The 26,194-nt window shown below is 36.6% G+C and overlaps 2 protein-coding genes across 6 annotated transcripts in view; both read left to right on the top strand.

Annotated features, from left to right (window-relative positions):
- The window catches only part of LOC125230079 (F-box/LRR-repeat protein 4), a 65,115-nt gene extending 46,600 nt beyond the window's left edge, over positions 1 to 18,515 (top strand). For 2 of the 3 annotated variants that reach the window (XR_007177486.1, XR_007177485.1), the window contains exons 9-14: positions 427 to 582; positions 10,092 to 10,257; positions 13,261 to 13,446; positions 13,665 to 13,734; positions 14,133 to 14,307; positions 17,947 to 18,515. Coding sequence is in view for 1 of the 3 variants with exons in the window: in XM_048135084.1 (XP_047991041.1) it covers positions 427 to 582; positions 10,092 to 10,257; positions 13,261 to 13,446; positions 13,665 to 13,734; positions 14,133 to 14,243 (689 nt within the window). In the remaining 2 variants the exon portion in view is untranslated. Of the gene's footprint in view, positions 1 to 426; positions 583 to 10,091; positions 10,258 to 13,260; positions 13,447 to 13,664; positions 13,735 to 14,132; positions 15,483 to 17,946 lie in introns of those variants that run through there. The other variant, XM_048135084.1, reaches the window with a different exon arrangement.
- A 5,100-nt stretch (positions 18,516 to 23,615) lies between these two features.
- LOC125230201 (alpha-amylase 4N-like) overlaps positions 23,616 to 26,194 on the top strand; it is a 28,399-nt gene continuing 25,820 nt past the window's right edge. Inside the window, exon 1 of one of the 3 annotated variants that reach the window (XM_048135283.1) lies at positions 23,616 to 23,782. The gene's annotated coding sequence lies outside the window, so the exon portion shown is untranslated. The remainder of the gene's footprint in view (positions 23,783 to 26,194) is intronic. The other 2 variants (XM_048135282.1, XM_048135284.1) reach the window with 2 other exon arrangements.

The raw sequence follows: 26,194 nt of genomic DNA, 5'->3' as shown, positions 1-26,194 counted from the left end.
AGAGAATGCCATTAGGCATTAAGTTCGCCATTTGTACATTTTTGTTTTATTTGTGCAATAAAGTTTAAATAAATAAATAAATATCGGGAACTCGACAAAAATCTAAGGTAATCACGGTCTAAATCGGTCAATATGTCTAATGTAAATAACCGCGAATAATTCAAAACTCTCAGATATATTATTATATGTACCTATAATTGTATATGTACTATGTACCTAGTACCTACTTTAGGTTTAAGACTTTACCTACATGTTCATACTAATTACCTAAAACGATGCTGAAACTTGTGTTTTGAAATAAAGAAACCATGATATGTTTTGTAAGCTTACTTTTAAAATATCTAGACATGTTTAGCTATCTAATGGACAAATAATTGCCAAAAATAATATTTTTCATTGAATGTTATCTTTTTTAATTATTTTCAGAACTATGCCTCCGATCTGTAGTCGGTTGCTCAGACTGGCAATGCCTCGCATCGCTCACTAAACTCAAAAGACTGGATCTATACAGGACAGATATAACGACCATCGCCGCTGTAGCTATAGTAGTGTCCAACCCTGAACTACAACACATCAATGTTGGTAAGTATTGATACTTACTCACATACGTCTAGTATTATCTATCTATCTAAAGGCCATTTGCATCAACCACATTTGACAGACACATCGTCGTCACGCATCAGACGTCTATGGAACTTCCCATACGAACAAATTTAACGAACGCTTTAACGGTAACCGACGGTTTGGTGCAACCGACCCTAAGTGCGTTTTCACATTATCCGATCCGATATCGGATCTCGGACCGATATCCCATACATTACAAGCGCCATTTTGGATTTTTTCTATTGAAATCCTTCCGACATCCGATATCGGATCGGATAATGTGAAAACGGCGTAAGAGTGCTTGCATTACCCCGGCATTTGCCACGGCTCATGGGACCCTGGGGTCCGCTTTGACAACTAATCCCAAGATTTTGGCGTAGGCACTAGTTTTACGAAAGGGACTGCCATCTGACCTGCCAACCCGAAGGGTAACTAGGCCTTATTGGAATTAGTCCGGTTTCCTCACGATGTTTTCCTTCACCGAAAAGCGACTGGCAAATATCAAATGACATTTCGCACATATGTTCTGAAAAACTCATTGGTACGAGCCGGGGTTCGAACCCGCGACCTCCGGATCGAAAGTCGCACGCTCTTACCACTAGGCTACCAGCGCTTCTTTCAATGTCGATAATAATTATTACTTGGGACAAAGAGGATCGAGTATTATAGAGAGTTACTGTCGAAGTATAATGTGTACTCACAGTGCATAGACTGCCATCTCTTGACACGCACACAAAGGTGTAATGCCATCTAGCCCACCGTACCTTTTTCTGTATGGTACTGAGGTACGTTTTTTTCTTAGACTTTATCTGTCTATACGGAGTTATATGTATATGTCTTTGCTTGGGACTAGTTACTATTTAGGGTATATTTTATAGCTGGTTTTATATTTTATTTAATGATCAACTAGTTACCTACATCCTTGTTAGATTTTAATACAATTAATTAAATTGTCGTTTACAAGATTTTATTTGAATCCGGATAAGTAATAACTTTTCAATCTCAAGGGTTCGACGAGTCACGTTTTGCGATAACACTAACAGTGCGAAGCCACAATAATAAGTCACGGGACACGGTGAAAATGTTTATATTTTCCTGGTTATAGGTCATTGTTAAGAGGATACGGTAGCGAAAATGCTAAAATGGAAAGCAGCCCCCCTTTCAACTTGGGAATTTTAGTTAAATATACAAGTGTTATTAACTAGATTTATCGAAAAAAAATTGTCCATTAAGAACAACTCAGTCAAAGATATTTCAAAAAAATCTTTAAAATCGAGGTTCCGCTCTCGACTCTTTCCTTTTTCAAAACTTAATCAATCTGAACGAAATTTGAGAATCTGAATAACAATGAAATAATCTATGTCGGACCGTTTAGCTTTTTTGGTTGATTGTTACCAATCTTGAGTATCACTCCTTTTTTTGCGCCACAATGAAAAAGGCCGTTTTTGGAAATTTTTGATTGGCTCTAGAGTCTTTAAAAAGCGGAATATCAAAAAAATCAAAACGGTCCGACACAGATAAAAATAATAACAAGCTGTGTTGAAAAGATCATTCTTCTATCTTCAAAAACCAGGGAGGAAATATCGAGAGCGTTTGTATGGAGAATTGACCGCTACCGTATCGTCTTAGGCTTCCCACAGACAGTCTTAAAAATTCATAATCTTAAAAAAAACTTGTATGCAATCTGACAGTTCAAACTGACACTGACAAGACACTGACAGATTTGAACTGTCAGATTGCATACAAGTTTTTTTTAAGATTATGAATTTTTAAGACTGTCTGTGGGAAGCCTTAAGCTCGGCCATCAGTAGCGGAATACACGAAACTTTCTTAGAATTGTGTACGGAATATAATCATCATTCTCTTGCCTTTATCTCAGTCACTTGGGGTCGGCGCAGCATGTCTTTTGAACCCCCGACGCAAAAACGAAGGGGTGTTATAAGTTTGACGTGTCTGTCTGTCTGTCTGTCTGTCTGTCTGTGTGTGTGTCTGTCTGTGGCATCGTAGCTCCCGAAGGGATGAACCGATTTCGATTTAGTTTCTTTGTTTGAAAGCTGAGTTAGTCGGGAGTGTTCTTAGCCATGTTTTATGAAAATCGGTCCACTACGTCGCGGTTGGGGGTTTTTTCAAAAATTTAATTTTGTGGTTAGGTTATTCTTCCATACATCTCTACCACTCGTCATCTCATCATTAACTTGTTTTAGTTCCATATCATGTCTCACACAGTCCATCCACCTCTTCGGTTTTCCTCTCCCGTTACTTCCACTAGGTACACTGAGAGAAAATACAACCAGTTTTCATATTCGTTCAACAAGTTTTTTGGTTAAAATAGCGCTTACGTGCTCTTTCTCCTTGGTTCAAACAACAAGCTACTTGTCATTTGAATCGGCAATATATTTGAATCAACAAGTCGATTTTATAAAAACAACCTGACACATATTGTTTTAAACATACGTTTGGCTGATTCAAACGGATAAACCGCAACAAGTCGAACTTGTTAAATTCACAATGCAAATTTCTCTCAGTGTAACTTCAACATTCATTCGTAATATCTTTCTCGTCACATGCCTTTGCTTTGTGTACGAAATATGGCAACTATTTATTGCAGGCATACTTTACAGAACCACAACTTCACAAATTTATTATTCTTTATGCCTATTGGACATTGTTATGTGTTTTAGGCCGCTATTAGACCTAGGTACATGTATGGACTCATATGTGGTAAACCTATGACAGTGTACATACTAGGATGGGTCACTCCTGTATGGAAAAAAAAAGTATTATATTTTTAACCGACTTCAAAAAAGGAGGAGGTTCTCAATTCGACTGAATGTTTTTTTTTTTTTTTTTTTTTTTTTTTTTTTTTTGTATGTATGTTATTCGATATCTCCGAGAATCGTGGACCGATTTTCAAAATTTTTTTTTTTGATCGAACCGGTATAACCCCGAGATGGTCCCATTGGCACCAAGTCAGGGTCTGATGATGGGATCCTGGAGAAATCGAGGGAACTCTTCAAATGTTATAGGCACATGTAATGTTTTTAGTCTATTTTTCAAAGGTACACCAGTATTTACGTCTGATGGTAATAATTTTATGTGGCTGAGCTGATGATGGAAGGTCAACTCCTCAATGGTTAGGAGTTAAAGGATAATTCTTTCACTACTGTACATGTATTCGGACTGATACATATAATATCACTAGGAACCACTAAAAATCAACAAATAAATAAACTTTTTAACAAAAAATAAAACCGCCTTCAAAAATAAGCGCGTTACAAAACACGGAGAAACTAAAAAGCCAAAAATAATAAACCTTTCAATTCAGATTTCTTATCGTATTGCAATAAGCTAAACATCCAAATTATAAACAAATCAATTATTTTTGGAGTCGGTACCAGCCTGTGTATGGTTGGGTGGGGCAACCAGGCAATAGCAAGGCGACGAACAGGTCTGGTACCGACTACAAAAATAATTGATTTGTTTATAATTTGGATGTTTAGCTTATTGCAATACGATAAGAAATCTGAATTGAAAGGTTTATTATTTTTGGCTTTTTAGTTTCTCCGTGTTTTGTAACGCGCTTATTTTTAATTGGGCACAGTTACAAAAACTAGCAAACTGATGCAAATAAACAGTATTTAAAATTATTTTGCAATTGGAATTAATCTTCTGCCTCCGGATCCACTTTGAAGTTTTCATATATTTTTTGTACATTTTGTGTGGTGTGCGGAGTATATGTATGCATTGTCTTTTAATTTAAAATTTTGCTATTAATATATACCATTATTGGCATCGTAATAACATGCTAAAGGTTCAAAGAAAATAAATGAAAAAAAAAACCTCAAAAATTTAAACCTTTTTTACACCTTACTCCATACAAAATACAAAAACTTCAACTGAAATCCGGAGGCAAAAAAATAAACATACAAATTAATAACCACAAAATTAAAATTTTGAAAAACCCCCGACCGCGACCTAGTGGACCGATTTTCATGAAACATGGCTAAGAACACTCCCGACTAACACAGCTTTCAAATAAAAAAACTAAATCGAAATCGGTTCATCCGTTCGGGAGCTACGATGCCACAGACAGACACACACACAGACAGACAAACAGACAGACAGACAGACAGACAGACAGACAGACGGACGGACGGACGGACGGACGGACGGACGGACGGACGGACGGACGGACGGACGGACGGACAGACAGACAGACAGACAGACAGACACGTCAAACTTATAACACCCCTTTTTTTTTTTTTGACGGAGTGGGAATGCTGTTACGCACGATGTGTGGGACTCGTCGTTTCTTTCCCCTCCCCTGTCGAGAGGGGGGAAACTTGGCCCTACCCACTAAACCCACTCCGGCGTTCCATCCTCTTTGCCGTTCGTGAGGGCGCGCTGGGATCGATGTTGTCATCATGTCATTACAAATTAATAACCACAAAATTAAAATTTTGAAAAAACCCCCGACCGCGACCTAGTGGACCGATTTTCATGAAACATGGCTAAGAACACTCCCGACTAACACAGCTTTCAAATAAAAAAAACTAAATCGAAATCGGTTCATCCGTTCGGGAGCTACGATGCCACAGACAGACACACACACAGACAGACAAACAGACAGACAGACAGACAGACAGACAGACAGACCGTCGTTTTTGCGTCGGGGGTTAAAAAAAAATGTACACTAATTATTAATTAATTACAAAATGGCACCTTTTTGTGACTGTGCCCCCTAAGGAAATAAAAAAAAGTAAAAATGACCCACCCTAGTACACACCCTGTGATTCATATTGTGTATACAGTTTGATCCTATCTGATAGCGAACATACTATTATGATCATATTTCTGTGATAAAAATAAGACAGTCTATTGTCGGCCTTAGTGTTAAGCATAAAGGAATAAGTAAGGGAGGAGCTGTAAACTACAGATAACTTGCATTTACTGATGTATGGAGATACATCGTCAATCTCGCGTCAAATAGCGTGTTTTCAGTCCTCCTAGGGGCCAAGGTCCTACCTATAGTACTTATTCAGTTCGATGAAATTTAAACCATATTTAATTGGAACAGAAGCGCATTTGTTTTGTTTCGTTAATTTTTCAAACAAAACCAAAATCAACTCTATTCCCTGGACTTCTTAATTGACAACATTTCATATTTTTGAGTACTACTTTTTATTGTTTGGTTTGAAAGAACTTAATACTAAAAGATACACGTATTTTTTTATTTTTCCAAAAACTGCTATTTTAATGAGAAAATCCCTACTTATTACTACTTCGAGCAGAAAGAGCGTAAGTTACAAACGTCAAGACGCAGCTTCGTGACGTCACATGTGTTGTTTCATACACCTAAGAAAACGACAAAATCTTTTTAAAAAAATAAAGTTTTAACAGTCAGCTCAAACAGTCCGGTATGTTTGACTGTCAAGTGTCACTGTCAACCCATAGTGAATGACTACGAACCATAGACTAAGGGCCGGTTGCACCAGCACACTTTGACGCCCCCTTCATCGTTAAAGATGGCTCCGACGACCGTTAAGTCCATATTTGCGTTGCACCATGCCATCCGTCAGTAAAAGGGTTACGATTCATTTAACCGGTGCCAGAGCACCGGTTAACGGCTCGTATTAGGTAAATCTAGGAACCAAAATGGCGGCCAATGTTTTGAATTTGTCCCGTATTTCACGAGTTTATGCTTATTTTAAAATAACTTGAGCTATTAGCAATGTAAAACAGTAAATATGTGGAAGTAACTGAACATACAAAAGTGACAGTGACACACCAGAGTGGTTTTTAAGGTTATTTTAATTGCGCGACGATTTGTGTTTGTAAACACCTTTAATTTAATTTATTTTGTTGATGTGTGTTTATATTTAGATCGAGTGCAGAATGAGCTTCAGTTGAATATACAATCAGATCGATGCTGTAAGAAATTCACAAGTGCGTCCTAGGAGATCAAAACTCGACAGCAAATAATGAAAACTATTTGTCGACAATAGTCTTTAAAAGGGTCTTGGTATATTTGGAATCACGAATAAAATGATAAATATCCTGGAAAAAGTTGTGGATCCACTATGACATCCGAAATCAGGGCGAGAATAACGACAAACATTGTATAAAATCCGACCTTCAAAATCGTATCTCGCGACAGGAATCAACTTTCGTTTTAAACTATACACGTCCATGAGGCATCCGAAATGAAGTATTTTAGTGTGAAGCAAATGTGTTGGGACAATCTACACAACTTTTAAGCAACAGCATAATAAGATATCAGTGAAAAAATGTAAAGAAAGTGTTATTATAATATTTCTGTTCATACCTACTTACCTGTGTTTTATTTCTCCTTTTATAACTTTTTCATATAATGCTAATAAACCTATAATGCAAAAACTTTGCAGTAGTCAACTTAAATTATTTACATTTAACATGTTCAGTGCTGGCGTCACAAAGTTTGAGACCAAAATAATCCTCTTCCTATGTCGGTGACACAGCGAAGTTGACTTATGCCAGTGGCATAGGAATGAGAATTTATTTGTTTCTACCAGCATAGCATTATTTGTTTCTAGCAGCAGCAGTAGGCTTTTAGTAAAACAGTGGGATGAACGAGAATTCATATTATTCATAAACACTCCGGGTAGAGAGATGCAATCTTGAGTTTGACTAGTGCAAAGGCAAAGTTGACAATCAAGCATGTACTTCAGCTAATTAAATACATAAAGCTAACCAACATGAAAGCAATAAAGATTTTATCCTAAATAGTAATACAAACAATCATAGTAAGTATCTGCTTGAAATTCACTTTACTTAAACCTAAATTTTTCATGTCGGTCAGGGATAAATTCTTGACACCAAAATGTTCTAACAATTTTAAAGTATTATTACCTACTACTAAAAGTCCTCAAATTGTATTTCATAATTTGTGTTGCTTTGATATAAATGATGCAGCTGAACATTTCTAAAATAAACCAGAGTCTATGATTTCATAAGTAGGCACATATAGTTCTGTACTTATTTTTCAGCATACTATTGAGGGCGGGCTTGTGAATTTTGTGGCATGTCAGAGCGTTATCAGACTTTTCAGTAGCAGTATATATAGGCAAAATAATTTCTAGTTGTGTCATGCTAATTTAGAAACTTTACTTACTATTCTGGAAAGAAGAAATATACCTATGTGAAATTAAAACAACAGTAATTTCATGGGTAATTTATCTACACCTCAAAAAAAGGAAATTATAACTTGAATAAGCAGATAGTTATAATAAGAGTATAGTGGGAAACAATGACTATACAGGAAGGTAGATAAAATCCTGTATTGTTCATGAATAAAGTACTAATTATCATAAACTGTGACACTAGAAAGTTAGAAAGAAAGAAATATTATAGGTAGGACTTTATTTTTACACAGATTGAGTTCCATGATAGCTTAATAATAATGCTTGTGTTGTGGGTTACTCAGACAATAATATAATTATGTAAACACTTGATTACATAAAAAACTTACATACTCTGGAAAAAATGTGTCTGCCGGCCACAATCACAAATCGGTGCTGTTCTCTAACATGTGAATAAATGGATTGGTCCCAATAGATGCCAGCCTCAAACATATTGCAGTGAAAATATGGTCTTTAGAAGAGCAATTCCCGAAAACTTTGTACATTTGGATCACATCTCCGATTTTGATAAAAATTGGTAGGCTGATAGAGTCCATGATGCTGAGCAAGGTCAACTAGGTTCCCCAAAATGTCCCAGGTTGTTTCTATGAAACCTTCCTTTTTTTTTGTTATCAGATTTCTATACATTTTCGGTAACAAAAAAGGAAGGTTTCATATAAACTACCTAGGACATTTTGGGAAACCTAGTGGATCTTTCTCAGCATCATGGAATCTATCAGTCTACCAATTTTCATCAAAATCGGAGACGTGATCCAAATGTACAAACTTTTCGGGAATTGCTGAGAATAAGCATTCAATTTCAAATTTTATAACCACAATTTTCAATGGGTTGGGGTCTATTAGTGTGAGACTGTGTAGTCATTTGGCCTTTACTCTCCCTACCTAAACAGGATATTAGTATGAAATGGCACATAAAGTAACAAAAATATATTTTATTAACAAAATTGAAATTCTCATGATAATAATTTATAAAACTTTATTTTCTACAAGTTTCTCCCAGACTTCCAGTTAATTTCATAGTATAATTTGTTGATTTCTAGAACAGATTCACTTGTAGAACTTTCATCTTGTAGTCCATATCAAATGGTGTAAATCAACTCTGAAAAGAAAGCAACATGTAACTTATTATTATATTTAGTACTTAATAATCCTTTTCAAACACAACAAAATTTAAGTAACAGTACATAAATAAACTTAAATGTCTGCTACAACAAACAGTTTTGTCATTAATCTTATTGGAGATTTTGCCATAGGCTGTGTGCTGTGTATGACATTGAACTTACCTAGTACTGCACCAAAAGTATGCTAATTTGTTTTATAGCCAGTTCACGGAATAAAGGCTATGCATTTGGGTAAGAGGTCTGTAATAAGCTACCTATAATTATTATAATACTCATGAGAAAACTTGCCTGCTAATTGGTTCCTTCATTCCTTGTTACAAAGGCTTTTAGGTTGGAAATAGCCACTTGAAAGTCGTAGAGACGCGTCCTTTTCATGCGTCATGAATATACATTAAGATAACCACGAACACAAGTGTACATAAGTGGTGTAAATTGTTAAATATTTCGATAAGAGCTGCAAAGAAAGTTTAGTTCGCGCTAGTTTGCGCCTAAGTTTTTTTTTAAATAAAGATTTTGACATTCATATGATTGGGTTGCTATATGAAAAATCAATTCTACCATAAAAATGTTGGTAGGATTTCATTCACGACCTGGCATCACAGTTAGCGGTTACGTTCAGTAATTTTTGGGTTGGTGCAACGCAATTTATTAACAAATCGTTAAGTCCCCCACGTAATCGGTAAAATTTTACGAACAGAGCCTACATTTACAGGTGGTTTGGTGCAACCGGCCCTAAGCCATGAAATTTTTAATATCTTTGCTACGAACTGTGATAAGTGATAATTAGGTTAGATTAAGATCATAATATATATGTAATGAACTATTCATAAGAGCTTGTAACTAGGCCTACATGAATAAAGATATTTTGAATTGAATTGAATTGAAGTGTCACTGTCAAACTCAAGGGACATCCCAACTGGAAGATTTTTTTCTTATAGTGGCAGCTCTAAATCAGCTATTTGACGTCACTTCCCCTTTAAACTATTTTTATGATTTTTTATACTAAAAATACGGAAAAAAAATTAAAAAAAATATTTATGTGATCTACAAGCGTATATCTCGAAATGGTTTTCGATTTAGGGACATTGAAAATTTTGAAACGTTGTCAATTCAGTGCCAAATTCTGGATTTTTCGTTTGTATGGCTGGGCCTTAGGAGGCTATGATTAAAATGTGACTTTGTTTTGCAGGTTCGTGCAAGATGATATCAGCGATGGACGAAGTGGCTATTGCGCTCGGCGTGAACTGCCCCGACTTGATATCAGCAGACTTCTGGAAGTCCTACTCGCTGACTCCCACCGGCATCAGGGCGCTCGGGAATTGCAGGCGGCTGCAGGAGCTGGACGTTGGATGGTGGTGAGATATCATACTTAACTATACAGGGTGGCCCATTCAAATCGGTCAGTATGGGAAAGTCTGAAACTATAAGACATACGAAGACTTGTTCTTAGGAACCATGTCACCGATTTTGATAAAAAGAAAAACTGCATTCATACAATTAAAAAAAAAAGTGTACCCAGCTGGGGAATCGAACCCGGTTGTTTTGAAAAAATAAACTTACACTATTTCTATTCAGATATCGTTTATGTAGGTCTTAAGCAGTAAATATCTCTAAGAAACATAATGTCTAAAATGAATAAAATGCATTTTTTTCACATACTTTAATTTATCATAGTAGGTGTTCAAAGTGACCACCGTTACAATATTCAGCAAGTTCACTTCATCTTTACAACAGTGTACAAAAATAGCTATAACACCGTTGAAGACCTAAAAGTAGCCATAGAGTCAACTTTAACGCAGATTCACCACATGAAGATACAAAATGCAATAGTAAGATCGTTACCTAGACGTGTTGAATATTGTATTGAAAAAGACGGTGGTCACTTTGAATACCTACTATGATAAATTAAAGTATGTGAAAAAAATGCATTTTATTCATTGTAGACATTATGTTTCTTAGAGATATTTACTGCTTAAGACCTACACAAACGATATCTGAATAGAAATAGTGTAAGTTTATTTTATCAAAACAACCGGGTTCGATTCCCCAGCTGGGTACACTTTTTTTTAATTGTATGAATGCAGTTTTTCTTTTTATCAAAATCGGTGACATATATGGTTCCTAAGAACAAATCTTCGTATGTCTTACAGTTTCAGACTTTCCCATACTGACCGATTTGAATGGGCCACCCTGTATATCAATTATAGTGTCGTCTCTGTCACTCTTACGTGCGAAGCGCATATAACAATCAGAGCACTGTCTCAGTCACTCTTTCGTGCATATAGCCATTAGAGCGCTGTCTTAGTCACTCTTATGCGCAAAGCGTATATATCAAACTTATAGGCTTCGATCGGGTAGAGTGACTATGTGAGTAGTATAACTAGTTAAAAAACTATAAAATCCATATAAATGAGTATGATATCAGCGATGGATCAAGTGGCGATAGCGCTCGGTGTGAACTGTCCCGCCTTGATATCAGCGGACTTCTGGAAGTCCTACTCGCTGACTCCCACTGGCATAAGGGCGCTCGGGAATTGCAGGCGGCTGCATTCGCTGGACGTTGGATGGTAGTAAGATACTCGTATTTAATATATTATTATGCCTGCGGTATTTTCGGACCAATACGACCTTCAAGAAAATAGCGTACACCCATCTTAAAGGCCGGAAAAGCACCTCCAACACTTCTGGTATTTCGGGTGTCCATGATCGACGGTGACCGCTTACCATCACGCGACCTGCCTGCTCGTTTGCCTCCTATCCCAAAAAAATATTAAAACTCAGTCTGTGGCTTGTATATCGCACCATGATTGGCATTAAGTTTCAAGACCGAGTGAGGAATGTCGAGTTCCGACGCCGCAAGGTGCGGGATGTGGGTGACGTCATTTCCAAACTCAAATGGAATTTGGCGGGGCATGTTGCCAGACAGAATGATGACAGATAGACCAAAATAGACAGGGCGCTCATCTACACACCTTCCAACCTAAATGGTCGCGCACCGTGCGGTTTCAGAGGAATTTCCTTCCGCGGACGCTCCGGCTGTGGAACAAGCTCCCTGCCGATGTATTTCCGATGAACTACAGTATGGGGTTCTTCAAAAAAGGAGTGTACACGATTTCTAATGGGTCGGCAACGTGCATGTGACACCCCTTGAGTTGCCGCTTTCCATCAGGCGGACCGTATACCTGTTTGCCACCGACATGGTATAAAAAAAAATGTTGACCGAATGGAGGCCGCTCTCGGATGTAAGAAGCGCCTGGCATCCGTTGGCTCGTTGGGTGGACCACATTCGAAAACCGGGGCACCTCTGGATGAGACTAGCCTAGGGCTGGGATAAGTGGTGTAGGTACTTGCATGAAGGGAGGCCTATGCTCAGCAGTGGATGATTAACGACTGAAATGATGATGAAATGATGAGTGTTGTAGATATATAGCTTCTAGATAGAAGTATTTATTGACTCCCATCGGTATCAGCTCTCTCAAACGGGGTTCGAAAATATTCGATATTTATAACGAATATCAAAATTCACTCTAAGACCAAATTAAATTATTTCATAGGAAATATTTTAATTTGTGTTTTTTAGTAGACACACTACTATTATTTAACTATAAACTGAAATAAATGTCATATACAAAGAAAAAATGACCAAGGCCTCCAAGTGTCCGATGCTGGATTCGAACCAGCGTACTCCGTTATAGCCACGGATGCCTCAAACCACTCGGCCAACCGGTCACGGCGGCAAGGGTCGAAATTTTCAAGTATATAATTGTGTCATATGCCTTCGGTAATTGTGTCATATACTTGAAAATTTCGACCCTTGCCGCCGTGACCGGTTGGCCGAGTGGTTTGAGGCATCCGTGGCTATAACGGAGTACGCTGGTTCGAATCCAGCATCGGACACTTGGAGGCCTTGGTCATTTTTTCTTTGTATATGACATTTATTTCAGTGAATATCAAAATATCGGATATATATCAACTTTGATATAATATATCAATTTTGTATAGATGACATATTATTATTTTGTTGCATTATTTATGAATACTATTTTAGATAAGGAAAAATCTACTGAAATGTTAAGCATTTAGTAGAAAAACCAGAAAAACACAAAAAAGTATATTTTTAACATTGTTACATTTTTGAGGACCATTTTTGTATTGAAATATTTATATAAAAAAAATTATGTATATTGGATATTTATATTCATTGATGTATAGGTATCATATCGTCGAACCCAGCTGGATACATATCCGATGTACATATATCGGATATATCTTGATATATATCCTCGAACCCTGCTCTAAAACTGAATGAATAAAACGTCTCACGAAAGTTTGAATACATTTTAAAATGTTTGTTTCAGTCTCCAAGCAGGCGGTTCAGGCGAATGGCTAGCCTGGCTCAACGGCGGTGAACTACGCAAACTCTTCCTCGGCGCTTTACGTGGCGTGTGTGACCGGGACCTAAGGAACTTGCTACCAAGAGTACCTAAGCTTACTCAGTTGGACTTACTGGGTGTGAGGGCAGTTACTCCTGATATTTGTGACGCGTAAGTACTAAGTGTCTTAGTTATAATAATAGACGAAATTATAGACTGGAGTGTGTGAACAAATATCTTGAGACTGCTGCCAAGAGTACCCAAGCTGACTCAATTTGACTTGCTGCTACTCAAAAGTGTAAATATAGTGTGACCAAGAGCTAAAGAACTTTCGTGTTCGTTCTGGTACTTTACGATTTTTTTTTCTTATGGGAATATTTTTTTTACAGAATCTTAGCGGAATGCCACGAACTGAAGTTGCTGGATGTCAGTTTCTGCGATCAAATACAAGAGTCTCAGGTAAACTAATTTGTTTTAATTTGTACAATGTGCATATAAATAGTAACTTTTTGATAATCGGTGGTGCTCGTGCCTAGTCCGTAGTGATTCTGCCAATGAAATTGATGGTCCGAGGATCGGGTCCCTGTAGGGGCATTTATTTTTGTGATGAGCATATTGAGCATGAGATGAGTAATGAGTGATTTTTATCTTTTTACCTCTATAAGTATGTAATGTATAAATAATTGTTTAGTGTGCGGGATCAGTTTGATTTCTTTTTTTTTTGCGAGTTTTAATTATGAATTTCGCTTCTTTTGCTACTGACAAAATGGTGTTATTACTAAATAAAAAACTCGCTTTCTGCACTACGTTCCTTATAATCGCCGTTTTAGTAATGCATTCTTATTTACCTATTCCAGGTATTGGAATGGCGCGAGCGCTACCCGCACGTCAGCATAAAGCGGTCCTTCCAGTCCGCAACATTGACCGCGACGCCAAACCCGCTCTTCCTAGCCCCGAGCCTGGAATGATGGTGCACCGTGTGCCCCATGGTCGTTATTATGAAGAAGATGGCCGAAATCTACTCGTTTATATGTAGGTGCTGCAAGTAATTTATATAAATATTGACGGTTAACTACACAGATGAATGGAAGGAAGGATTTCAATAGCAAACCCTCGTATGCTTAGATTAGATACGGATCCGTGCGTGGGAATTTTAATCTATTGTTTTAATTGTCGAGGTTACTATTTCAATGATTAAAATTGACGGGCCGCATACGATGGGTTAACCCCTCAATCGATCAAGATCTGTCCCAGGCAATTTAAACTGTAATTAATACATTGAAAGTTATTAATTCAGTAGCAAATATTTGACAACGGCGTTCCAGGGGTTTAATGTATGACAGGTCCTACATCCGATATCAGATCGGATAATGTGAAAACGCACTCGCTACAAACTTCAATACAGATGTGTCAAAAAAGGAACTTACAGATCAGGGAGAATAGTGGGGGTTATATTTTGAGAATAGATGTATACATATAATACGTTACTTGGCTGTTTAAAATAAAAAGAGGGGGTATAAAGTTTTAAGAGTAAATAGTAAGTCTAAATAAGTAAGAAAATTCAGTCAAATATATTTTTGTATCGGGAACGAAAATTAGAGATATATTATTGTAGTTATTTTTGTGAGTTGACTATTTGGAAAGTAGTATATTTCATGTTAATGTTATAGTTAGGTATGGACTGCTTTATTTTGTAAGTGTATGTTGTAAACTATTATTTATAACCCGGTGCAGTTTAAAAAGGCATCGAAGCGTTTAGTGTTTTCGACGCATAAAGCTGAAAACCCGGGTTCGATTCTCGGCTCCGCCACCAGTGGACTTGGTCGCATTTTCTTTGGTGTATGGTGTCTATTTCAGTTTTTACATTGAATTAATTAAACCTTACTAGGAAAATATACGATACATACATTAAAATGATAAATTGTATAGAAGGATTGGTTTTAGTCAAATGCGGGTTATTTGTATAGGCATAGTTAAGTGACATCTACCGACAATCACTCGTCAATCACGCAACTAGCGTAAATTATCAGTACTGCTACCTGTCAATAGATCTCACGACGAGCGAAAAGTCAAATGCTCACCAAATTTTAGCTAATATTACAATAGTATTAATCAGTATTCTGTTTTCAATTCCTTCTGCTTGTAATATAAGTTGTAAACTGTTCTAATATTAAATTTTTGGCAGACGAGACACAGTTGCCACCTAGTATCGAGTAGAGGCGATAGCGTGAATTATCAGTAGATAATTCACGCTATTTGACGCGTGATTGACGCGTGATTGTCTCTAGAAGTCACTTAACTATGTCTAATGTCTATTGTCTATACAAATAACCGCAATTCCTCTATGTAAATAAGGGAATAACTGTCTGTAACTTCGACGAATCGACTGATAGCAAGTATGAATGTATTAAAGACTGATTATTACTTTAAATGGTTGAATTAAGAACGAAAATGTCACAAAACATCACAAATTTACAATGGAAATGTAAGATTTACACTATATATAATAATAATTTCATATGCATTTATAAAAGTTGAAAAAGACAATTATAATGACAAGTGAAGTATTTATATTTTGTAAAATGCTAAAATGTGCTATTTTGTAATATTTTATTTAACAACATTTTTGTCCATTCTGTATAATATTGTACCTAACAATTCCGCAATGGCCTGGCCAGAAATATATGACAACTTGCTTTTTCCCGCGGCTTCGCTCGCGTTAGAAAGAGACAAAAAGTAGCCTATGTCACTCTCCATCCCTTCAACTATCTCCACTTAAAAAATCACTTTAATTCGTCGCTCCATTGCCGTGAAAGACGGACAAACAAACATACACACACACTTTCCCATTTATAATATTAGTATATGGATGCGCTATAGACGTTAAACTTTCGTGAGACATATTCAAATATATTTTATGAAACTACGGTTGTACTAACGTTACTATATCGTTATTACTGCGATATGTTTCGGGCCAATTTTGGAGGCCCCTCTTCAGGCATATAGGAGTTCACGCGGCGGCTAAACTCCGTGCACTGAGCGCGCTGCTCCACTCGCAAACTACGCTCTATGTTGTGGAATTTCAAGAGAACACATTTTTTCATACTATTTTGATCTGACAACAACATACATGAGATTTAGAAGCGCCCTCTAGCTCATATATTCCTACGGGCTTAGCACACTAGTTGGATAAACTTGATTGCATCGATCCGTCCTTATCGCACTTACAAATAGTGCGAAAAGTACGGCCCAACGTATCGTTTATCACGCGGCCGTGCTTGCCCCGTAGCCGAATAGCATTTCTGCGACGCGAAACGAAATCGAAACGCCGCAGGAAGGTAGTCTGGCTCTGTCGCGCCAATACGCAAGAGCGATAGAGATAGATGCCTACGAAAGAGATATTATCGTGAGCGTTTCGTGAGTGTTTGTGTATTCAGCTACGCACACTGGTCAGGCTTTACTATTTAAGTTACGTAACTAATAACTCTGCACAACTACCTGATAACTAAAAAAAATACGACCTCGGTCTCTTTAAACGTAGAGTGAATAGGCTATTACTGAATAGGTGAGCTCCATCTTAGACTCTGTCTTCACTTCCCATCAGGTGTGACTAGGGTCAATCGCCGATCAGTCCATAAAAAAAAAAAAAAACTGACTGTAACATGGCATCACAATTTGTAATTCAATAGGCTAGTTTCCTATCCTTAAAATAAAATATTTTTTCTACTCGTCGACTGTAATCTGTCAATTAGGACACCACACACTAAACTATAAGTGCTAACTTTTCAGTGTTGGATACTCTATGGCAGTTCCGACTCAACTATAATAATCTCATTATAGTTGACTTTTAGTTAACTGTAATAATTTCAAAAATAGAATTTCATACAATTTCTATACTAATTTGCGATACCTGGCAAATTTTTCTGCATTTGAAACACTTTTTTTTATCTGTCGCGTTATCGGCCAATCAGAGACGGTTATTACAAACAATTGGTTGCTAGGTAATTCGATGTTGATACAACGGTGAACGACGCTATTAACATCAATTTTAACTTGCATGAATGATGATATTTCTGTCCATTGATGATGAAGATGATGACTCGTAGAAAAAGTATTGTATACAATAGTGATATAATTAAGCTTTTCACTCGTACCTTACTATTAGGCCACTCAGCAAGCTTCGTGGCCTAAACATGGTACTCGACTGAAAAGCTTTGTATTATATCACGATTGTATAATAGTACATTACGATACAAGTGCGTAAAAAACACGAGTCGACACGAGTTACGAATTTCCTTTTCGCACGTGTATCGTACGACGTTTCTCAGTACAGATGAGCCTCCGAAGTTTCGACCTGGCATATAATGAACCACTTCTCGCACTAGTGCGTAAAAAAAACACCATCTGTACTGAAAAATACTATTATGCAGTGCACGAAATAAGGGACCACATAATGAAAAGAAAAATATGGACAGTAGTTATGTATAAACATCATTTCTATTTAATAAGTCAATGAGAAATATATAAAATGATTGACCGTGACGTCACTCCTCAGTATATCATAGTAATTCCATATTAGCAAATCGTTTTGACAGTTCTTAAAAAGAAGCTGATTTGACTAGTAGGAAACTAGCCTATTGCAATAAGTTTTAATATATGTTTTATCTGTAGGAAACGAACAAGCCGACAATGATGACAGCTATGGCTGCTAAGCAGCAAACATGAAAACTTGATGACAAACCTTTTTTATACGAATAACATGTTATTTCTGCTCTAGTGAAGTAATATACTCTGTCCAGCCGGCGTATCATGCTTCCAATTTGATGACTTATCGATGTGGGTAAAGTATCCGTCACGCTTTGGCAAGTATGTTGTCAGTGTGAGAGTGACAGATGTCACTCTCACACTGACATAATACGCCGGCTGTTGTGAATAGTCCAGAATCATCGCAAAACCTTTTCTTGTTAATTTTCGTAAGTTGAAATAAACCATAAATTGACATAAATTAGACAAAACTTGACTTAATTGACGATTTTTTAAGTGATAAACTGATTAAGGTCCTCGTTTTTTTAGTTTATAAATAATTATATTTTATCTAGAGCAGGTGGAATGGCTAGTGACCTAGCGGTAAGAGCGCGTGACTTTCAATCCGGAGGTCGCGGGTTCGAACCCCGGCTCGTACCAATGAGTTTTTGGGAACTTGTGTGCGAAATGTCATTTGATATTTGCCAGTCGCTTTTCTGTGAAGGAAAACATTGTGAGGAAACCCGACAAATTCCAATAAGGCCTAGTTACCCTTCGGGTTGGAAGGTCAGATGGCAGTCGCTTTCGTAAAAAAACTAGTTCCTACGCCAAATCTTGGGATTAGTTGTCACAGACCCCATGCTCCCATGAGCCATGACGAATGCCGGGATAACTCAAGGAGGAGGAATTATACATCTAGAGCAGAATTTTATTTTAAGTTGTAGATTAAACATATAGATTTTTTTATAATAATTACAGAACTTTATTGTCTTCTGTACTTATTTTATCTACAAGATATTAATATTTAGTCTTTAAGTTCATTTCTAAATCAGACTATAGATAATGCATTTAATGTATAAACGAAAGTAATTAAACCTGTACTATAACTATAAAAGTCTTGAAAAATACAACAATATAAGGTAATAAACTACAGTTCATGATAATGAGGAGGCACAGATGGCGCCACCCTATTAGTCCATTGCTCATATAAAGAATTTCATACGTGAGACAAGATATTTTTTTCTCTCTCACATTTATGAATGACAGTGACATGCCTAGACACTTGCACAGGCGCCGCCTGGCGGGATAAAATGTCAGTTAGCTAAAAATGTCAGTGTGCTAAAAATTTAACTTGGTTTTATATAAATTTGATACCTACTTGAAAATGTGCTTATAAATGTTGCGCAAGGTAGTCATTAAATATAGATGCAGATAAAGTGGAAAAAATATGTATACACGATTTTAATGCTTACATGTTAACCTCTAGCGACCCACCATACAAAAAAAATTGCCTATCAAATTCGAATCAAAGGTACTGAATTTCTTTTGTTTGAAAATCGAACGAATCAAAACAAAAGCAACTCAATTCTATTTAACGTAGATTCCATCGTAGGTATTTTGTCCTAGTAGTAGGACATTGAACCCCAGGAGGTTAAGGCTGTAGATATATATTTTTGTCACTCCGCATCTGTATTTATAATCTTCACTGTAATAAGTACGTATATTATAGTGACGTCCCCTGGGTAAAGGTACTTTGAGAAATGTAGTTTAAATAGCGATAAAGGTACCTTTCCCGGTGCGACGTCTCAAATCAAGTTGGATATTTGATTAATAAATACATGTGCAATTATTTTATAGAGACAAAAAAGTTCATAATATATAAAAATATTCAAATGATTTATGTATAATGACAAGAATTCTAGTTTTTCGCTACTCATCCAAAGTATACTAATTATAACTATGACATTGTCAGAATTATATTAAAAATTATTTCAAAAGTGTGTTTATTTATACATCTATCTTTTTACTTAACATAATAAAATAATAGTATGTGGTCTGCGTCAATTCGACCTATATTTTAATCCTTATTAGGAAATTTAGTTTTGCCAAAATGGTTAAAAAATAGACTTGGCAGAGGTGTTATAGTACATTGTGCAACAAGGGGAGGAAGTTGAATATTACTAACGAGAGTAAGTTAAATCGCGACGGCTTGCCGGAGCGATTTAAAAACTCGAGTTAGTAATATTCATACTCCCCGAGTTACACACAATGTTTTTCATCACACTCGCAATGTAAAAAATGTGTAAATAGATGTAAAAAAAGTTAAGTACGGTACAAGAAATTTCATTATTCCCTTGGGAGAACGATTTTTCTATAACTCACACTCCGCCTGCGTGCAATATCACATTTAAAGTGCGGGTGTGATGAAAACGAATTAAAACATTGCATTTGATTTTGCGACAGTATACACATTTCATTAATTATTTTGGCTTAGTAAATGGGTGAATCAACTTTTTCTTGCCTGTTATTGCCATGGTTACGGTCCCCCGAGTCACGCTGATTTTATGCAAAATTATGCTACTTAAACTATGCAAAAATGCATTTTTCTGCAAGCCCTTTCCTTAATTTGCCACCTACAAACATGGACTACATGCATGCTATCATAACTTCAGTAGCTTAATTTTGCATAAAACCAGCGTGACTCGGGGGACCATAACCATGGCAATAACAGGCAAGAAAAAGTTGATTCTAACTATAAAACTCCTTAAAAATATTTAAGCGGGTTACTCACGTGGTAAGTAAGATATAGCCCTCCCTCAGCAGCCGCGCACACAGAGCAAGCGCCCGCAGTATGCGTCGCGCTCTCGACATGTAAAGGCGGGGTCGCTACTCTTGAGAAAGATCCTCGAAAATGGATCGAAACATGTCGACCGCTATATCGACTTAACACGTGAGTAACCCGCTTAAAATATTTTTGAAAGTTGATTCACCCAAATAGTTGTAAACTTAATTAAATTTTCAGTATTTTCACCACTGGTCAATGGAGCCTTCTCATGACTCTTGTACTAGTTTGTAAAGGGACACCCAGAGTAAGAGAACAATCAGAAATTTGATGAATAATTTTCAGCACAAAATTATCACGAAAATAAACTAATCGAATTAAAAAGATTTTTTTTAAAGTGATTTTTATACTGGGTTAAATAAGTGTATTTTAAGTAGTTGAATGTTAATTCAATTTACAATAAATAACTACTTTCATTAAGTTGCGTTGTTTCTTTTTATATCCCTAAATCTTTGTCAAACTTCGGTTTATTTAGCAAAATGACGTCATTATCGCCTGCTACAGTAGGCATTATTTACGGTTAAACTGTTTGATATTAGTTGACTTTATTTAAAGGCATATTTTCTAAGTTTCATCAGACATGTAACTTCGTATAGACGGATAAAGCCTAAGAGAAAAACGTACCTCAAAGTTATAGAGAAAAAGGTACGGTGGCTTAGATGGAGAACGCTCGGCTAGATGGCTCTAATATTAATAATTGATGTTTTAATACATATCAAGCTAACAAAATGTTTAAAACTGAGGTTCAAAAGTTTTAAACTTGCATCGAGAGATGGCAGTCTTTGCACTGTGATTACACGTTTTACTTTGACAGTAACTCTCTATAATACTCCATCCTCTTTGGTTTCATTAAGCTTATCAACGTAATAATCCTAAAATGCTTTGACCGTACTTAAAACCTAATCCTTCATCTCAAAACTTAGGTATGTGAATATTCATAAGTACCAACAGAAACATGTAGGATATTTTAATCCCTACTTTACACCCACAATATTTTGGCTTAGTCAGGCGGCTCACTCCGCGATCCTTTCACCGCGCTACAAGTACATGCCGGCGGCCGCGAGTTCGCGGCCCATTCACTGGCGACGACCTTCGCGCGGCGCAATAGAATTCAATGTCTGCACGCGTGCGGTCCGTTTGTTAATGTAGGTAAGAATTTAGAATGGCGGCGTTTTGTGAGCATCAAAGGAGTGAGCCTTCTGTAGGTACTTGTACTATTATATATTCTGTGGCTTAGTGTAAAGCGCGATTGCACGCTCACGCTACTGGGCGTGCGGCGCGCATGTCAAACAATAGGCTAGTTTCCTACTAGTCAAATTAGCTTCTTTTTAAGAACTGTCAAAACGATTTGCTAATACGGAATTACTATGAAATAGTGAGGAGTGACGTCACGGTCCATTCATTTACTTTATATCTTTCTCTTTGACTTATTAAATAGAAATTATGTTTGAACATAACTACTGTCCATATTTTTCTTCTAATTATGTGGTGCTTTATTTCATGCACTGCATAATAGTACATTACGATACAAATGCGTAAAAAAGGAAGTTCGAAACGAGTGGCGATAAATTAAAACACGACCGAAGGGAGTGTTTTAAAACTTTTAAATCGACACGAGTTACGAATTTCCTTTTCGCACGTGTATCGTACGACGTTTTTCAGTACAGATGAGCCTCCGAAGTTTCGACCTGGCATATAATGAACCACTTCTCGCACTAGTGCGTAAAAAAAACACCATCTGTACCTACTGAAAAATATTGTCACTCGTGTCGATTTAAAACACTCCCTTCGGTCGTGTTTTAATTTATCGCCACTCGTTTCGAACTTCCTTTTTTACGCACTTTATCGTAATATACTATTTCACTTCGCACTTGTATCGTAATGTACTATTATTTTAAGTATAGGAAACTAAGTAGCCTATTGAACCTCATACAGTCATACAAAGTGTCCTGAGTCGACGCTGCATAGCGTTAAAAAAAAAAAAAAGGTGGGCGCAAGTTCGCCCGCTCCGCTCCGATCGTCCACTAAGGCCTTACACAGCCATTTCGTATATATTTAGTGAGATTGACGGGGTCTATATTCTAACGTAAGTGCTTTTTAGACCGTTAAGGCACTTTGAAAGACTTACTGACCTATGTTAGTCCTTAATTGGAGAATGTTGGGTTAGAAAACTATCTATTTCACGATATGGAACTATGATCAATGATCATATTATCATATTGGCACGAGATCACCGTGCTTATGTCATTAATATATATTTAGACTGGGACAGCCTTGCCGAGTAGGTACTTATAGGCTATTGACACTTTCATCCTAATGTAGATCCGAGGTATAGTCAACCAATTGGAACTATGTCATAGTGACGTTATAAATCAGATTGTAAGAAATCTCTTACTGCTTGTCTTTTTGACATGGTTGTAGAGTGGCCTAGGGTTCCAATTGGTTGAATATACTTAATCCATTCAAACAGTGGGTCCAGTGAATAAGGGCATAACTTAAATTGACTCTGTAAAAAGGTCACAAGTCCGAGGTGGGACTTGTGCCCTTTTTACTCGTACCGAGTCAATTTAAGTTATGTAATTAGAACCTACCTATGTAGGTACCTACTTAGGTATGTTTGTATGGGTAAAACCAATTTCACTCCTCGGTATCTAATGAAACGGAACGTATACACAGATAAATACCTACCTTCTTAAATTGATGGACACAGCAGTAGGTGTTTGGTTTGGGTTAGGTATAGGTAGGCACATAATTAGTAGGTGGGTAGACATTACATTACATTTCAAAAAAAACATATGTGAAACGTATTAACCATAATACAAAACGTACGTTCGAGACTGGACCAAATGATAAAGTTACAGATAAACCATTTGACCTTACAATAATTTTATGTTGTCGCAAACATCACGCGTTGAATGAATCATTATTGTATTGTATAACATTGTAAGTAACAATCACAGGTACCTATAATTGTGTTGTATTCAATGCGGTAAACAGTGATTGAAACTAGTTTTGCATTTGAAATAGATCTTGTATTGTTTACAGTTGTAAATGAAAACCGGCAGTGGTATACGTGCGTAAAGAAACTGATATAAATGGTTATTTGTATTGATTTGTGAGAGAACTTGACGGATCTTCAAGGTAAGTGGTTTACAAACAAAAGTAACGTGAGACAGTGACAAAATTAAACATTATAAACCGGGTCATTAACCTATAAATACAACAACAACAACAACAACATATAAATAAACGATATGAATGAATGATTTTCGATTTATACGTGAGTGACCCCGTTTAATGTGTAAGGCCACTTGCACCAACGAAAATGGAGGGTTAACCCCACCATTTTATATGGAATTTGACAGATGACAGCCCAGTAACCCTGAGTTAAGTGGTTGGTGCAAGTGGGTCTAGTGGTTTTCCTATTATTGTTCTTTATCTTAGGCCTACTTGCCCCAACCACTTAACTCAGGGTTAGTGGGCTGTCAACTGTCAAATTCCATATAAAATGGTGGGTTCACCCTCCATTTTCGTTGGTGCAAGAGGCCCTTAGGTAATTACATCCATCCTATAGTTTAATAGGTATTTAATTAATAACAATTAACAAGTAAAATTATTATTATTATTATTATTTATTTTAGGTAATTACCTACTGCTATTACGAAATTGAACAATCTATAAAAACAATCGGGTAAGTAGTTACCTAATAGTATTAGGTAGTAGGTACATCATAGACTAGGTACGACGTCCTTTTATTTAGCCGATATTAGACTATCAAATATTAATCACAGGATATATCCTTTATTTATTTTCATTCTTATGTTAGGCTGTTTATAATATGGATATAAAAGTAAAATACAAAAACACATACAAAACAATATAAAAAACATATAAACATATTATAAAAAACCTAAACAGGAAATATTATTATTATGATAATAATTTTAACTTCTGATTAGCAGAAACGTCTGCAATCGATGCCACTAGGCTTAGAATAAATTTAAAAGTGGAAAATGTCTGCCTTGGGTGAGACTTGAACTCACGGCCTCTGGATCAATATTCCAGCGCTCTGCCAACTGAGCAACCAAGACCTCAACCAAGCCAGCGAACTACTAAGGTCAATGGGACCCGTAGCGACATCTACCGTAAGAGTGTTAAACTTCTTAAACGGCAACCGATCAATAATCATAATTGATCATAATTGATGGTGTGTTAGTGCGTTTTCACATTATCCGATCCGATATCGGATGTCGAAAGGATTTCAAAGGCGAAAGTCAAAGATGTCGGCTTCAATGTATGGGATATCAGTCCTACATCCGATATCGGATCGGATAATGTGAAAACGCACTTAGGATCAAACTTGATAGGTTGATATTACTGACATACGTTTACGAGTAGATATCACATTTGTATGAGTCCTACATGTATGAAAACAGTCATTTCTATATGATTAAGTAGATACTAGATAGTCTAATATCGGCCTCCTTATGTATTGATGTACGAAAGCCGAGGGGGTAAAAATCAGCTTCCAACATAGAACATTGAGAGCAAAGTATGACACTTACAGCAATCGATTGCGTTTCATCGAATAAATCTATCGGGCAATCGGTTCAATGAGTCATTAGCAATCGATTAGAAATAACCGTTGTGACCGAGTTGGCTCGCTTCGCTGAAGACGTACCGAGTTTCCTGTAAGATATCGACTGTTAGAAATTTCATTATTATCTATCATTAGGTCAGCAATTCCCGTCAACTTTGTACAATGCCACGTCAGCAAATTTTAATTGATCCTATTTTGTTACCAACATTTAGTAATATAATTCGACTTTCGTAAGATATATACAGGATAATTGTTATAATTAAGAAAATATAGATACTAGAGAACCTTAATGACGAAATAAAACTTAATAAAATCTCAATTCATCAACAAAATCTTGGTAACAAAATAGGAATTAATAAAAACAAATTTAACTTTTCCCTTAATTTTTGTACAAAGTTGACGGGAATTGCTGAGGTATACAAAAACATAATGTTTCCAATTTAGGAATGAGTTTTGCGGTTACGAGTATAAATCATTGAGTTTATTATCGGGTCCCTTTCTTGGAGGATTAACGTAAATCGAAAAGTATCGTAAATCGTAAAAGTAAATTTTTAAAAGTGCATTAATAATAAAACTACACGAACGGTCTCATAGCGAAGAGTCTCGACCAACATCTCGAGAGACTCTCGCTAGGTGGTTGGATCAAGGGTCATATGCAGAAGGCGGTATCTTGGACACGGCGCGGATAGTCCGACGGTTCCTCTCTCTGCAGCCCTAACCACCGGCAGCTTGGGCCCTGCCCCGCTGCTGGCGGCACCCTAGATTAGGTTTTTTATAATATGTTTATATATTTTTTTATTGTTTTGTATGTGGTTTTGTATTTTACTTTTATATTCGTATTATAAATAGCCTAGCCTAAGACTTAAAAAAAATAAAGAGAATAAATTACTAAGTATTGAAAATCCGATGCTACCTGAGTTAGAAAATCTAATAAGCAAAACGTATGGTACGTA

Source organism: Leguminivora glycinivorella, chromosome 10, assembly GCF_023078275.1.
Source record: "Leguminivora glycinivorella isolate SPB_JAAS2020 chromosome 10, LegGlyc_1.1, whole genome shotgun sequence".
NCBI classification, from domain to species: Eukaryota; Metazoa; Arthropoda; class Insecta; order Lepidoptera; family Tortricidae; genus Leguminivora; species Leguminivora glycinivorella.
The sequence above is the reverse complement of the archived record's forward strand: the minus strand, read 5'-3'. Positions and strand labels throughout refer to the sequence as shown.